The sequence below is a fragment of the Gobio gobio genome (genome assembly GCF_949357685.1).
Source record: "Gobio gobio genome assembly, chromosome: 4".
Classification (NCBI taxonomy): domain Eukaryota; kingdom Metazoa; phylum Chordata; class Actinopteri; order Cypriniformes; family Gobionidae; genus Gobio; species Gobio gobio.
Window position 1 is genome coordinate 2,065,779 of NC_137100.1, and position 15,573 is coordinate 2,081,351.

A 15,573-nucleotide genomic window follows, 5' to 3' on the forward strand; every position below is an offset into this window, starting at 1 on the left:
TTTGGGAATGAGTGTCACAAGCCAAACAACCAGCGAACAATTATAATCCTGCCAGGAATAATAAAGCTCTCCTCTCATATGCTTTCAGTGTCTCATACGATAACGCTGGGTACAACCGAGCAAAATAAAGAAGGTTTAAGGGAAAAGAAACAATAAAAGCCGTAGCTTTTTGCCTTTTTATTTGACAGGTCAACAGGTTTCCCAGTTTCTGACCAATAAATATCCATGACTTGTTCAGTTGTTTGTGATTTGACAAATCATTAAACAGGCATTACACTGACAAAGAGCATGAAATATTGCAGACCTGCTAGAAAAATATACTATGAACAACAAAACCACAGGGATCAGTTTGAGATGTCCTGTCCTCCATTAACAACTGACCTCGCAATTCAGAGTTTAGGATGAAAATTACATTTTTAATAATTACATGACATTATTTCTCACAGTTCAGACTTTTTTCCCTCAGAATTGGGAGACATAAAGTCTAAATTACAAGATTTAAATTCAGAAAAAGTTTGAATTGTGAGATAAAAAGTGGAAAAACCTTTTTTAATTGTGAGTTTATATGTAAATATTCTGAAATAATTGAAAGAGATCAATTTGGAATTCTGGGAAATAAAGTCATAATTATGAGCAATAAAGTCATGATTTTGAGAAATAAAGCCAGAATTCTGAGCAATAAAGTCATAATTATGAGACATAAACATAATTCTGGGATATAAAGTCATAATTTTGAGAAATAAAGTCCGAATTTTGAGCAATAAAGTCCTAATTAAAGTCATCATCATGAGATATAAACATAATTCTGGAATATTAAGTCATTATTTTGAGAAATAAAGTCAGAATTAAAGTCATCATCATGAGATATAAACATAATTCTGGAATATAAAGTCATTATTTTGAGAAATAAAGTCAGAATTAAAGTCATCATCATGAGATATAAACAGAATTCTGGGATATAGTCATAATTCTGGGATATGAAGTCCTAATTTTGAGAAATAAAGTCAGAATTCTGAGCAATAAAGTCAGAATTATTAAATATAAACAGAATTCTGGGATATAAAGTCATAATTTTGAGAAATAAAGTCAGAATTCTGAGCAATAAAGTCAGAATTAAAGTCATCATCATGAGATATAAACATAATTCTGGAATATAAAGTCATTATTTTGAGAAATAAAGTCAGAATTATGAGATATAAACAGAATTCTGGGATATAGTCATAATTCTGGGATATGAAGTCCTAATTGTGAGGAAAAAGTAATTATGAGAAATAAACCGAATTCTGGGATATAAAGTCATAATTTTCAGATATAAAGTCATAATTTTGAGAAATAAAGTCAGAATTCTGAGCAATAAAGTCATAATTATGATATATAAACAGAATTCTGGGATATAAAGTCATAATTTTGAGAAATAAAGTCATAATTGTGAGGAAAAAGTCATTATTATGAGAAATAAACCGAATTCTGCGATATAAAGTCATAATTTTCAGATATAAAGTCATAATTTTGAGATATAAAGTCATAATTTTGAGAAATAAAGTCAGAATTCTGAGCAATAAAGTCATAATTATGAAATATAAACAGAATTCTGGGATATAAAGTCCTAATTTTGAGAAATAAAGTCATAATTCTGGGATAAAAAGTCAGAATTCTGAGCAATAAAGTCATAATTATGAGATATAAACAGAATTCTGGGATTTAAAGTCCTAATTTTGAGAAATAAAGTCATAATTCTGGGATTAAAAGTCATAATTGTGATAAACAAAGTCATAATTGTGAGAAATAAAGTCAGAATTCTGAGATATAAATGTGTAATTCTTGAAATAAAGTCCTAATTTTGAGAAATAAAGTCATAATTGTAAGAAATAAAGTCATAATTCTGGCATATAAAGTCCTAATTGTAAGAAATAAAGTCAGAGTTGTGAGATAAGTTTCCTTTATAAGTGTGGTGTTTACTCCATGGCTTCGACGGTTGTGACATCATCGACTGCATCCACTGGTCCTCGTCCAGTGAAGCCCATCCGCTCAGGCTGATGATGAGTGGCTCTGGATCTCGGGCGTGAGGTTTATGAGGGTGTTACTGGCTTCAGCGAGCTCAGAGATGGACACTCTTCCTCTCTTCTTGATGAACTGAGCCACAGCATTCAGCTCCTGCGGCGTGATGAAGATGAACTTCCCTCGGTCGTCAATCACTCCTACAGAAACACACACACACACACACCAGAGGACTCTGAGAAGAGCTCATCACAGTGACAGAGGGCGGGGCCACCTGTCACTCACAGGAGATCAGCCAATGGCAAACCACGGACACAATCAAGACCCGCCCACATGTCAGGGTTCCCACTCTTTTTCAGCAGCCATTTTCCAGTACTTCTCCAGGACATTTTCAATTTTACTACGGCGGGAATAAAAGACAAGGATCACGCCAAATATTGCTTTCTAAGTCTTTAAAAGCCGTCCAGTTTATTGCCATTACTTAACAATCCAGCATTTTTAACATGAGCTCTTAATCACACATTATGACTATGGAAGCTTGTTTACACCACAGAATAAGAAAAGGTAATAGTGACTTTTTATCTCGCTATTCTGACTTTCTCGCAATTGCGAGTTTACATATTTGTGATATAAACGCGAAAATGTCGCAATTATTTTTTTCTGGGATATAAAGTCATAATTTTGAGAAATAAAGTCAGAATTCTGAGCAATAAAGTCAGAATTAAAGTCATCATCGTGAGATATAAACATAATTCTGGAATATTAAGTCATTATTTTGAGAAATAAAGTCAGAATTAAAGTCATCATTATGAGATATAAACATAATTCTGGAATGTAAAGTCATTATTTTGAGAAATAAAGTCAGAATTAAAGCCATCATTATGAGATATAAACATAATTCTGGAATATAAAGTCATTATTTTGAGAAATAAAATCAGAATTATGAGATATAAACAGAATTCTGGGATATAGTCATAATTCTGGGATATGAAGTCCTAATTGTGAGGAAAAAGTAATAATGAGAAATAAACCGAATTCTGGGATATAAAGTCATAATTTTGAGAAATAAAGCCATTTTCCAGTACTTTTCCAGGACATTTTCAATTTTACTACGGCGGGAATAAAAGACAAGGATCACGCCAAATATTGCTTTCTAAGTCTTTAAAAGCCGTACAGTTTATTGCCATTACTTAACAATCCAGCATTTTTCAACATGAGCTCTTAATCATACATTATGACTATGGAAGCTTGTTTACACCACAGAATAAGAAAAGGTAATAGTGACTTTTTATCTCGCTATTCTGACTTTCTCGCAATTGCGAGTTTACATATTTGTGATATAAACGCGAATATTGTTGCAATTCTTTTTCCCTCAGAATTGGACTTTATAACTTGCAATTGCAGTTTAGATCTCACAATTCTGAGAAAAGAAGTCAGAAGTGCAAGATATAAACTCGCAACTGCGCAAAAAAGTCAATTGTGAAGAAAAGACTTGCGAGTTTATATCACGCAATTCTGACTTTATAACACACAAATGTGACTTTATATCAAAATGATGTGATTAGGTAGCAGCTTACGAGTTAACATTCACTGCATACATTTGAGCAGTTATAGCATTAGCTATTAAACATCATTATTCAAATAATACTCATACGCATCAAACTCAGCATTCCTGAACATGTGCTTTCTGCAGCTAGCGCTAATCGTCTGGGCCAGCGATACACTCTTTATACTCGGCTAAAGAAATCCCTTTTTCCCAGACAACAACAAGATTTTCCAGGACATTTTCTCTAATTTTCCATGTGTTTTCCATGACTGGAAAATTTGTCATCAATTTTCCAGGTTTTCCAGGACGAGTGGGAACCCTGCATTTGTTTTTTGGCCATAATATGTGAAAGAGTGAATTAAGGCTTTAAGCCCAGCTGTGTTGTAAGATAAAATATAATATAACTGCTGTAATGGTGCAAAGTGTGTGTTTTGCATCAGGATGAAGACACACACTCGTACCTGTAAGAGAACCGTCTGCAATCAGGTCCTGTAGTCTGGCAATAGCATCCTGAGAAACACATTACAAACATCCGCTATTAAAGCACTCGAATGTGTTCAGAAGTCAAAACTGTTGACTGGATCCTGACCTGTGTGCGCATGCCGAAGTGGGACGCCAGGTCCTCCAGCAAAACCACTTTGGAATTCTGGGTAGGAGATAGAAATGCCACAAATATAGGCTATAATGTAAATGTCCACAGGCAGAGATTTTGTTGTAGTAGATGTAGAACATACATGAAAATACAAAAGGATCTTTCATTTGTAAAGTATATCATACTGTATCGCGTATTATCATAAAAGGCATATTTCAGCACACCTCCTGCCTTTCAACTCATAAATATTAATTCAACAGCTTTAATCTGAATGTATAACTTGACATATGTTACCTTGACGTACTGGATGAACTCTTGCAGCAGGTTGCGAGACTGAAAAACACAAAATAACTTTAAAATTCGATGGATTTTGCTTTACTTTGATTGTGCATTGACCGATTTGCCAAGTTCAAGGGTCTATAAAAATGGCTGTTACTGTAAAAAAAATGTTCAAATTTGGTCTTTCCTTAGGGTTATACCTCTTATATCAAGCCATAATGTCTAATTTAACGCATAATCTGTGTAGTCGTAGAAACCATGACACGAAATGGGCTGATGGCACAATACGGCTGTGTACATTGACCTGTTTGCCAAGTTCAAGGCTCTATAAAAAAGACTGGTACTGTAATAAAGTGTTCAAATTTGGTCTTTCCTTAGGGTTGTACCTCTAATATCAAGGCCTAATGTCTAATTTAACGCATCATTTGTAGACTCGTAGAAACCATGACACGAAATGGGCTGATGGCACAATACGGCTGTGTGCATTGACCTGTTTGCCAAGTTCAAGGCTCTATAAAAAAGACTGGTACTGTAATAAAGTGTTCAAATTTGGTCTTTCCTTAGGGTAGTACCTCTAATATCAAGGCCTAATGTCTATTTTAACGTATATTCTGTGTAGTCAGAGAAACCATGACATGAAATGGCACAATACGGCTGTGTAGATTGACCGATTCACCAAGTTGAAGGGCATATAAAGAAGACTGGTACTGTAAAAAAGTGTTCAAAATTGGTCTTTCCTTAGGGTAGTACCTCTAATGCTGCGTTCACACCAAACGCGAATAGAGCGTCTGGCGCGAGTGATTTCAATGTTAAGTAAATGGAAAGGCGTCTGGAAGTCCTGCGGCGCGGAAGGCGCGTTTCGCGCGGCGTGAAGGACGCGAATCCGCCTCATTTGCGCGTCCAGTTCGAATGGCGCGAATTTGACGCGAATTGAGTGTCTTGCGCGATACGCGCGTTACACGCGAATGGTGCTTTTGTGCATTCACGCGTTTGAAGCGAATTCACGTCTGACGTCCGAGTTGAAAAATGTGAACTTTGGCGTCAATTCGCGCCGCGTTAACCAATCAGGAGCCTGCTCGCTGCGGTCACGTGGTAAAGTGGCGTGATGAGAAACCCTGCATAATTTAAAATACTACTAGTGTGTCACAAAATGTAGTTTTAAGACTTTTTCAGGTGAGAATGTAGTTGTTTAAAGCTCAAATCTGTGGTTTATTTATAAAGAGAGCGCCTATTTAAAAAAATAATCTGGTGTTTTTGGAGTTGTGAGATCCAGGCGATCACCGGGCAATCACCGCTCATAACCCCGGCGAGGGCAGCCTTTCCTCGGCCAGTCCTTCTGCCGTCTGCCGCTGGCTCTGATGTCCTGTAGTGGTGCATCTCGTGTAGATCTAACGGCCGAGCTTTGCTCTCATGAATCTATAATTTGTTGTCTGCCAAATCGTTTAGACTGAGAGCAAAGATAAGTTTCATAACTTTATATTTTAAGGATATTTAAATATACATGCAGTGAAGATAATGTAGGAGTTGCCTGGACCACATTTGTGTGGCTATTAATGCTTAATACATATGTTTAATGAAAATGAAAAGAGGCAGAGTGGTGTTTTATAACATATTTCTCCTGGAGTGTCTTGAACACGCGTCAATTTCGCTGCGGACGCGCGAATGCATTCAAAATGTTCGCGCGTGAAACTAGACGCGATTTTGACGCTCTATTCGCGTTTGGTGTGAACGCAGCATTATATCAAGACCTAATGTCTATTTTAACGCATAATCTGTGTAGTCGGAGAAACCATGCCATGAAATGGGCTGATGGCACAATACGGCTGTGTACATTGACCTGTTTGCCCAGTTGAAGGGTCTATAAAGCAGACTGGTACTGTGAAAACCACCTCTTGCTCGTCGAGCTCATCTGCCTCTCCCTGATCCTCGATCACAAACGACTCCTTCAGCCGCAGGTACTCCTCCTCCTCTCTCCTCTCCTGCTCCTCCTTCGCCCGCCGCAACTCCTCCTCCTGTGGAAGAGACGGGGATACAGGGATGGAAGCGTTTACGGTTATTCAAGCAGGAAAGTCGACCAATGTGAATTTTTTGATGGCCCACCTGTTTTTGCTCCTGCAGTCTCTCCTTCTCCTCGTCTTTCTGTCTCTCTTGATCTCGGAGTTCCTGCATCCTCTTCCTCTCCTCTCGCTCTTCCAGCTCGGCCTAACACACACACACACACACACATTAACAACCATGCGTCTGACAGGGTGAGTTGTGAGATGTCGCAGTGGCGTTTGTAACTGTTGGATTACAAATGTATACATTGTTATATATAGGTTCCAATGTAATAGAATATAACTGAAAACATTATCTATATTTGTGTTTTACATTTTAAAGTAAACTTGAGGAAATTCTAAGGAGATTACGTTAGGCTGTGTAAGTGTTTGAGACATTAAGTATTTTGTCTTTATGTACTTCCTGACTATTTACCATGACAAGTTTAGAGCAATCCTGCCTGAGTGATTGGATTATGCATTTGAATGGCACTGTTATGCTGATTGAATTACGGCTGATGAGACAGGAATGTTTGGGGTGTGTCCCTATTTTGAATGTCTCCTCCCCTGCTGTATAACTCCTCCCCTTGAAATGTAGATAAAATACAATGTTCAACTGGCTTTAGTCAGACTTGGAACCTCAGCGGAAAGACAGCACGTTTTTCTCAATAAAGAAAAACCTATCCAAGTTCTCCTGGTCTCTACTTCAAGAAACAACAGAAGTTCACAACATAACCTCTCTCTGGGCTTTCCGCGCTTGTTTCTCTTCCAGCTTCTTCTGCTTCTTTGCTCCGACTTTCCCGGCGGCTTGAGGTCGTTCTTCAGCCGGCGTCTCGTCTTCCGGATTGTCCTCGGCTTCAGCGGGACTGTCCTCTGATGAGACGGACACAGGTTACAGTTTAGTGACCGTCACTGAAGGAAAAACAAATATGAACTAACAGTGAACACCATAATCCCCCCCGGCTGATCAATCATAATTACAAGATTTCTGAAAGGGTACGTTTAAATATGCAAATGAGTGCAATTAAATATGCACACATCTGCATAAATTAGACTGGTCATTGGGTAAAGTCGGGCTTGTTTGATTCTTGACATATGAAAGGCTTCTCATTTCATCGCTCCATAAATCAGAAGTTTTAAAACAGCGCTTTATATAACTCAGATTGCTTCAAAAGCAGCTTCGCAGTAATAAACAGGAAAATAACACAACAGAAATAAAAAATTTTTATAACAATAATGCGTTTTATTTAAATAGTGCCTTTCAAGAACCCAAGGACACTTTACATAACATTTACACAATACTTGTATATACAATATATATATGAATAAACCTTCAGAATATAGATAGCAATAAAACGTACTTATTAATTTTAATCCTTTTTATTATGTATATAGTTCTTTATAATTGATTTCTAAGTTACATGAAGTTTTCTTTCTCCACTGATGTATTATTCTTCACTCATTTATTCACTTATATATTTTACTCATTTTACTATTTATTTTAATATAATTTATTTTCTTATTTGTTTTCATATTTTATTTTAATAATTTATTTATTTTAATATTTCTTAATATGTTTTGTAACAATTTATTTACTTATTTATTTTAATATTTGTATTATTTATTTTAATATAATTTATTTACTTATTAATTTTAATCTTATTAATATATATTTTTTAATTGTAATCTTTTTATTACTTTAATATAATTGATCTACTTATTTGTTTTAATATATTTTTATAATTATATAATTTATTTACTTTAATATTTTTAATATAATGTATTTACTTATTTGTATTATTTATTTTAATATAAATTTTTTACTTATTAATTTTAATCTTATTAATATATATATATATATTTGTAATTATTTATTTTAATATTTTTATTACTTTCATATAATTTATCTACTTGTTTATTTTAATATATATGATTTACTTATTTTAATATTTCTTAATATTTATTTTAATATTATTTATTTACTTATTTATTTTAATCTTATTAATAATTTAAATTATTTACTTATTTTAATCGTTATTATTTGCTGTAATATAATTTGACTTCATTTTAATATTTCTTAATATTTATTTTAGTATAATTTATTTATTTATTAATTTTAATGTTATTAATATTTTTTATAATTACTTATTTATTTAAAAAAAAAAAATATATATATATATTTGACCTTTATTTAACCAGAAAGATCTCACTGACATTAAAAATCTCAAGAATGGGCAGCAATTACAAACACAAACTTACTTATTTTTATTATTTATTTTAATATTAATTATTTACTTATTTTAATATTTCTTAATATTTATTTTAATATGATTTATTTACTTATTTATTTTAATCTTATTAATGTTTGTTTATATTATTTATTTATTTGAATATTTTTATTACTTTAATATGATTTATCCCCAAAATTTTTTTTATATTTTTTAATATTTATTCTAATCTTTTAATATTATTTATTTATTTGTATATTTTTACAGTTTTCTTCTAAACTTTACCACATTATTAACCCTGTTTGGGAAATAAAAGATTTGACTAAATAAATAATATATATATATATTAGGGCTGTCAAAAGATTAATCGCGATTAATCGCATCCAAAATAAAAGTTTGTGTTTACATAATATATGTGTGTGTACTCTGTTAATTATTATTTATATATAAATACACACACAAGCATGTATATATTTAAGAAAAAAATATTATTTTTATATATAAAACATTTATATTTATATATATTATAGATTATATAAATGTATATACAGTATATACATGCAAATATTTCTTAAATATATACATGAATGTGTGTGTATTTATATATACATAATAATTAACAGAGTACACACACATATATTATGTAAACACAAACTTTTATTTTGGATGCGATTAATCGCGATTAATCTTTTGACAGCCCTAATTAATATGTAATGAAAGTGCTGCTGGTTCTGACAGCCTGGCTCCCATTGGCTGGTTCTGACTGCCTGGCTCCCATTGGCTGGTTCTGACAGCCTGGCTCCCATTGGCTGGCTGTGACTGTGGTGAATGTACCGTTGTCTGATGCCCGCTGTGCCCGCTGGGCGCTCACTCGGCTGTGGAGGTTTCTACGGCGACGGGGCATTCCCGCCGGACGCTCCTCTGCCCCCTGTGGGCGCGCCGCCACTCGAGCCGCCACATCCCTCCGCTCCTCACGCTCAGCTGCGCAATATACAGCTTTATCACAAACACACTAAACCATCTACATATTACACTACATCTGAAACATTACTTGTGTTTTTATTTAGCTGAAGACAGTTATTATTAATCTCTGTTGAGTTACAGGAAGCTTGTTCTCCTCACTTCAGTGCTGAGCTGTTAGATGCATTATTCTTTCTTTCTTATTCATTCATTTTAATCAAATTACTTGTGGAATTATTTCAATATTATTGTATTTTGCATGCATGTATGCATTTATTTTAATATAATTTATTTACTTTTTTATTTTGACCAATGTATTTATATTAATGTGTATTATTTATTTTAAAGTCATTTATTTACTTGTATTTTTCTATATTTATTTTAATATAATCTATTTACTTATTTAATTTAATCTTTTTTATTTATTTTAATATAATTTATGTACTTGTCTTTTTAATATTTTATAATATATTTTAACAAGTAATTTACATATTTTAATCTTTGTATTACTTATTTAATATATTTTTTTCTTATGCATTTTAATATTATTCATTTATATTAATATTATTCATTTATTTTAATATATTGTAATATTTATTTCATTTTTTTATCTTTATATATATTGTAATTATTAATTTACTTATTTTAATCTTTTTTCATATTTATTTTAATATAATATATATATTTTTTTATATTTATTCACAATTTACTTACATATTTATTTTAAACTTTTTAATTATTTCTTTAAATATAATTTTATTTACTTGTATTTTTTAATATTTATTTTAATATAATCTATTTACTTTAATCTTTTTTATTAATTTTAATATTATTTATTTACTTATTTTAGCCTTTTTTATTATTTATTTTTATATAATTATTTTACTTGTCTTTTTTAATATTTTATAATACACTTATTTTGATCTTTTTATCCCTTATTTAATATAATTTGTGTTCTTTTTTATTTTATCTGTTTTATTTTTTACTTTTAATATCATTAATTTATTTAAACATATTTAAATATTTATTTAAATTTTTTAAAAATCTTTTTATATTTATTTTAATTATTCATTTATTTATTTTAATATTTTGTATTATTTATTTTAATATAATTGACTTATTCACTTTTGAATATGTATTTATCTTAATATTTTTATTATTTATTTCATCTAATTAATTTACTTATTTATTTTATTTTTTATATTAATTCACAATTTACTTACATATTTATTTTAAACTTTTTAATTTTTATTTTAATATCATTTTATTTACCTGTATTTTATTATAACCTTTTTATTATTTATTGTCATATTATTTATTTGTCTTTTAAAATATTTTATAATATATTTATTTTAATCTTTTTTATATTTATTTTAACAATTTATTTAAATATTTGAATCAATTATTTAATATAATTTATGTTCTTATTTATTTTAATTGTTTTATTATTTATTTTAATATCATTCATTTATTTTAATACATTGTAATATTTATTTTAATTAATCATTTATTTTAATATAATCTTATTTTAATATAATCTATTTACTTATTTTAATATTTTTATTGCTTATTTAATATCATTCATTTATTTTAATATATTATAATATTTTTAATATTCAATTTTTTTTTAATCTTTTTATATTTATTCTAATAATGAATTAACTTACTTAATTTAAATCTTTTGTATTATTTGTTCATTTGTACATTTTTCCTGTAAAACTTCTTCACATGTGAAACCTGTTCTTGGCTTTCATGGAAACTTTGAGGGAGACAAAATTGTGCAAAAAAAAACTGAATTACTCTAAAAATGGGTAGAAAAAATAAACTTCATACAAAGTCAATATTTGTGGAGATGTGCTGAGAAGGACAGGAGCAGTTTAACTGTCATGTTTTGTAAATCTGAATGTGTTTCATCTTAGATTAGCATGAAAAATATAGATTTAATCTGAAGTTTATGAAGCTGTCAAATATTCCCCACAGGCTTCCTGAGATTCCTTCTCACACCCAGAATCTCCAAGGACATCCGAATATGAGTTTATGAGTGTTTCAGCAGTAATATCGAGATTTATGAGCAGTAATATCGAGATTAATGAGCAGTAATGCAGAGTTTATGAGTGACAGCTGCTGTGTTTGTGTCCGCTCACCTTCCTCAGTCCGTCCGCGAACCTTCACCGCGAACCCGATGAGCACGAGCAGAATCACCGCCGCCGTGATGAGCAGAACCACATCCATCCCGAGATATTAATAAACACTGATCATAAACACTAGAAACCAGATAGAGGAAGTTGACGTTACTGTCCACTGTCTTGATCGCGCGTCACTTCCGTGTCACAGCGCGACCCCTGGCGGTCTGGAGGAATGAAAGAATAACGCATGTGTTTATTATATACAATATACTGATGATATATTATTAAACTAACTTTATCCACTCATCTAAATTCATTTAACTTATACATACTCATTTATTTAAATTTTTCTTAATATATATTTTTGTAAATTATTTATTTACTTATTTTAATCTTTTTTATTTTAATATGTATCTACTTTTTATTTTAATATTATATATTTGTTTTAATCTTTATTATTATTTATTTATTGTGTAATGTTTATTTACGTTATACATAATAAAAATATTTATTTAATAATAATATATTAAAATATAATTTATTTACTTATTTATTTTAACATTATTTACTTATTTAATATTTTTTAATATTTATTTTAAAGGTGCCCTAGAATGATTTGAAATATTATTATCATATAATTTATTTATTTGTATTTTTTCATATTTTATAATAATAAACTTATTTTAATCTTTTTATTACTTATTCAATATAATTTATGTTCTTATTTATTTTAATTGTTTTATTATTTATTTGAATATCATTCATTTATTTTAATATATTGTAATATTTGTTTATATTTTATATTTAATTTAACTATTTATTTACACATTTATTTAAATCTTTTTATAACTTATTTAATATATTTTAAGTTCTTATTTATTTAAATCTTTTTCTTATTTATTTTAATATCATTCATTTATTTTAATATATTGTAATATTTATTTTATTTTTGAATCTTTTTATTAACAACATTTCAAATTGTTCTCTGATATCTACGACTTATTTAAGGGCAAAAATAGTCCAGATATGATTTTACAGGTCCGTTTATAACCCCAGAAATTGTCCCTAGAATGAAATGGTCTGTTTTTGCCTTATTTGGAAGGCTCATGAATATTAATGTGGAGTTCTGCTCTGATTGGCTGTTTGACTGCGGCTGATTTCAGTAGACACATCTATAACACATGTATTCTGTCCATCATGACAATGGAGAGATTATTCATCCAACCTTATATATTTGATCCTGTTGCTATTGACTGACCACGATCAGGTAATAACTTACTTGCATTTTCATTCGTTGTCTCGCGGTCTTGCTTTTTTGTTGAACAATTTCATTTTGGGCTAAAAGTGTGTTGTAACTAGGGTTGGGTACCGTTCACATTTTAACCGGTATCAGTACCTTTTCTCGGTACTTTAGGGATTTACATCAATAACTATAAATAACCTGTAAGTCATTTATAGAAGTGTTATTGACATTATGCCAGAGCTGCCCTGCTCTCTGTCTGCCATTGTCTGTGATGTTTGTAATATTTACTAGACAGTAGGTTACCGGCTACTTAAATTTAATTAATAAAAACAACCATATTATTTTTTTTCTTTTTAATTTAATTTCTATGAAAAGATGTCCCACAAATTATGTGCTGTGTATTTCTGGTAATCAAATGAAGACATAAGACATTAATTTAATTTATCTTTGAATTTAATTAAACTTTTTTTTGTCAAACAAACTGAGCTTTATACGGTTAAAATTATAATTTTTATTTATTACTTAAAAAATAAAGTTTTGATAATTATTATTACATTAGTGTTAGTAATATTAATTGAGACGTATCTGAATTCTACTGTACAACAGTGATGTATTTGTCAAGATAAACAGGACTTTTATTTTGACGGGTTGAAGAGCTTGAGTTTCTGTGAGTTTCTGACGGTAGTTTGTCTCAAATTAAACGGTAAAATGCTCATAAAGTGACTCTCGGTGACTCTGGAGATGACGTTCGTGCGTTAATGTCCTCATATGAGACGGTAGAGATGGAAACACACGACAGACACACGCGATTCTGAGTGTGTGTGTGTGTGTGTGTGTGTGTGTGTGTGTGTGTGTGTGTGAGGTAAACCGCGCGTCTACGGCATTCATTCGCACACAGACACGCAGGATTCGTATTTAAATTGTCTTTTTGCGGTTTAATATTCACAGTACGCTATCTATATCACCAGATGTGTTCACAGGTACCGACTGATTTAATGTGAATCGGTACTCGGTAGTACCGACGTAATTCGGTCGTGCCCTTAAAAGTAACGTACCGAGTTCGGTACCCAACCCTAGTTGTAACGCGAGCGTTACCGAACATTTACCAAGTAAAATATTACTGAAAATTGATTAGTAATGCCTTACACTACTGCGTTACAGCAAAAAGTAATATGTTACTGTAATGCATTACTTTTGTAACGCGTTACTCCCAAACACTGGTGTTCACCCACTCACCGCTTACAATGATTTTCCTCCCGACCCATCCCGCTAAATTTAGACCTTGTTTCAAGATTTACATTTCCCCTAAAGGAAGAGTGTCTGGGATAACAAATATAAAATGTTGGCTATACAATAATTGTATTTGTTATTTTTGTCTCATCATGAAACTGCCAACACCGTCAAAAAACATCACAGAGAAAAATAGGCTAAATGAAACATGACATTTGTCATCAAAATTATAAGTCAAAATACAAATAAACGAAAACTGTCGGCTTACTAGCTACTGAAATATTTTTTAACATCCATGCAAGAACAGAATGTCCCTGACTGACAGTTTCATCACGGATGTCTCTGAAGGCTCTTGTGGACGGATTGCAAAGAACATATTGCCAATCTAATAATTATACATACTAAAAAAAAGGTTCTATATGGCACCAAAAATGGTTCTTGGCTCGTAATCATAGGGGAACCTTTTTTAGTGCTATATAGCACCAATTTTGGTGCTTCAGCGGTTCTTCAGAGGTGCTATATAGCACTAAAAAAGTTTCAGTGGTTCTTCAGCGGTTCTTCAGAGGTGCTATATAGCACAAAAAAAAGCTTCAGTGGTTCTTCAGCGGTTCTTCAGAAGTGCTATATAGCACCAATTTTGGTGCTTCAGCGGTTCTTCAGAAGTGCTATATAGCACCAATTTTGGTGCTTCAGCGGTTCTTCAGTGGTGCTATATAGCACCTTAGTTAAAGAACCGGTGAAGAACCGCTGAACCTTTTTTAGTGCTATATAGCACCAATTTTGGTGCTTCAGCGGTTCTTCAGAGGTGCTATATAGCACTAAAAAAGTTTCAGTGGTTCTTCAGCGGTTCTTCAGAGGTGCTATAGCACTAAAAAAAGCTTCAGTGGTTCTTCAGCGGTTCTTCAGAAGTGCTATATAGCACCAATTTTGGTGCTTCAGCGGTTCTTCAGTGGTGCTATATAGCACCTTAGTTAAAGAACCGGTGAAGAACCGCTGAACCTTTTTTAGTGCTATATAGCACCAATTTTGGTGCTTCAGCGGTTCTTCAGAGGTGCTATATAGCACTAAAAAAAGCTTCAGTGGTTCTTCAGCGGTTCTTCAGAAGTGCTATATAGCACCTTAGTTAAAGAACCGGTGAAGAACCGCTGAAGCTTTTTTAGTGCTATATAGCACCAATTTTGGTGCTTCAGCGGTTCTTCAGAGGTGCTATATAGCACCTTAGTTAAAGAATCGTTGAAGAACCGGTGAAGAACCGCTGAAGCTTTTTTAGTGCTATATAGCACCAATTTTGGTGCTTCAGTGGTTCTTCAGTGGTTCTTCAGCGGTTCTTCAGAG

General features: G+C 31.7%; 1 protein-coding gene across 1 annotated transcript; it reads right to left on the minus strand.

Moving 5' to 3' along the window:
* Window positions 1-137: 137 nt before the first annotated feature.
* ddrgk1 (DDRGK domain containing 1) lies at window positions 138-11,971 on the minus strand. The gene is made up of 9 exons (XM_079815566.1): window positions 11,784-11,971; window positions 9,514-9,660; window positions 7,188-7,324; window positions 6,516-6,617; window positions 6,305-6,427; window positions 4,431-4,469; window positions 4,134-4,190; window positions 4,006-4,054; window positions 138-2,198 (listed from the first exon to the last, which is right to left on the minus strand). Exons 1-9 carry the CDS (start codon window positions 11,869-11,871, stop codon window positions 2,029-2,031), a joined length of 912 nt encoding a protein of 303 aa, XP_079671692.1. The 5' UTR covers window positions 11,872-11,971; the 3' UTR covers window positions 138-2,028.
* Window positions 11,972-15,573: the final 3,602 nt, after the last annotated feature.

What these genes read in the sequence shown, in the direction of transcription:
- ddrgk1 (XM_079815566.1), bottom strand. Translation starts at nt 11,871, where the DNA reads ATGGATGTGGTTCTGCTCATCACGGCGGCGGTGATTCTGCTCGTGCTC. An exon ending in TCGCGGACGGACTGAGGAAG is followed by an intron (nt 9,661 to 11,783) that starts GTGAGCGGACAC and finishes TATATTGCGCAG; the next exon opens with CTGAGCGTGAGGAGCGGAGG. An exon ending in AGTTCATCCAGTACGTCAAG is followed by an intron (nt 4,191 to 4,430) that starts GTAACATATGTC and finishes TCTCCTACCCAG; the next exon opens with AATTCCAAAGTGGTTTTGCT.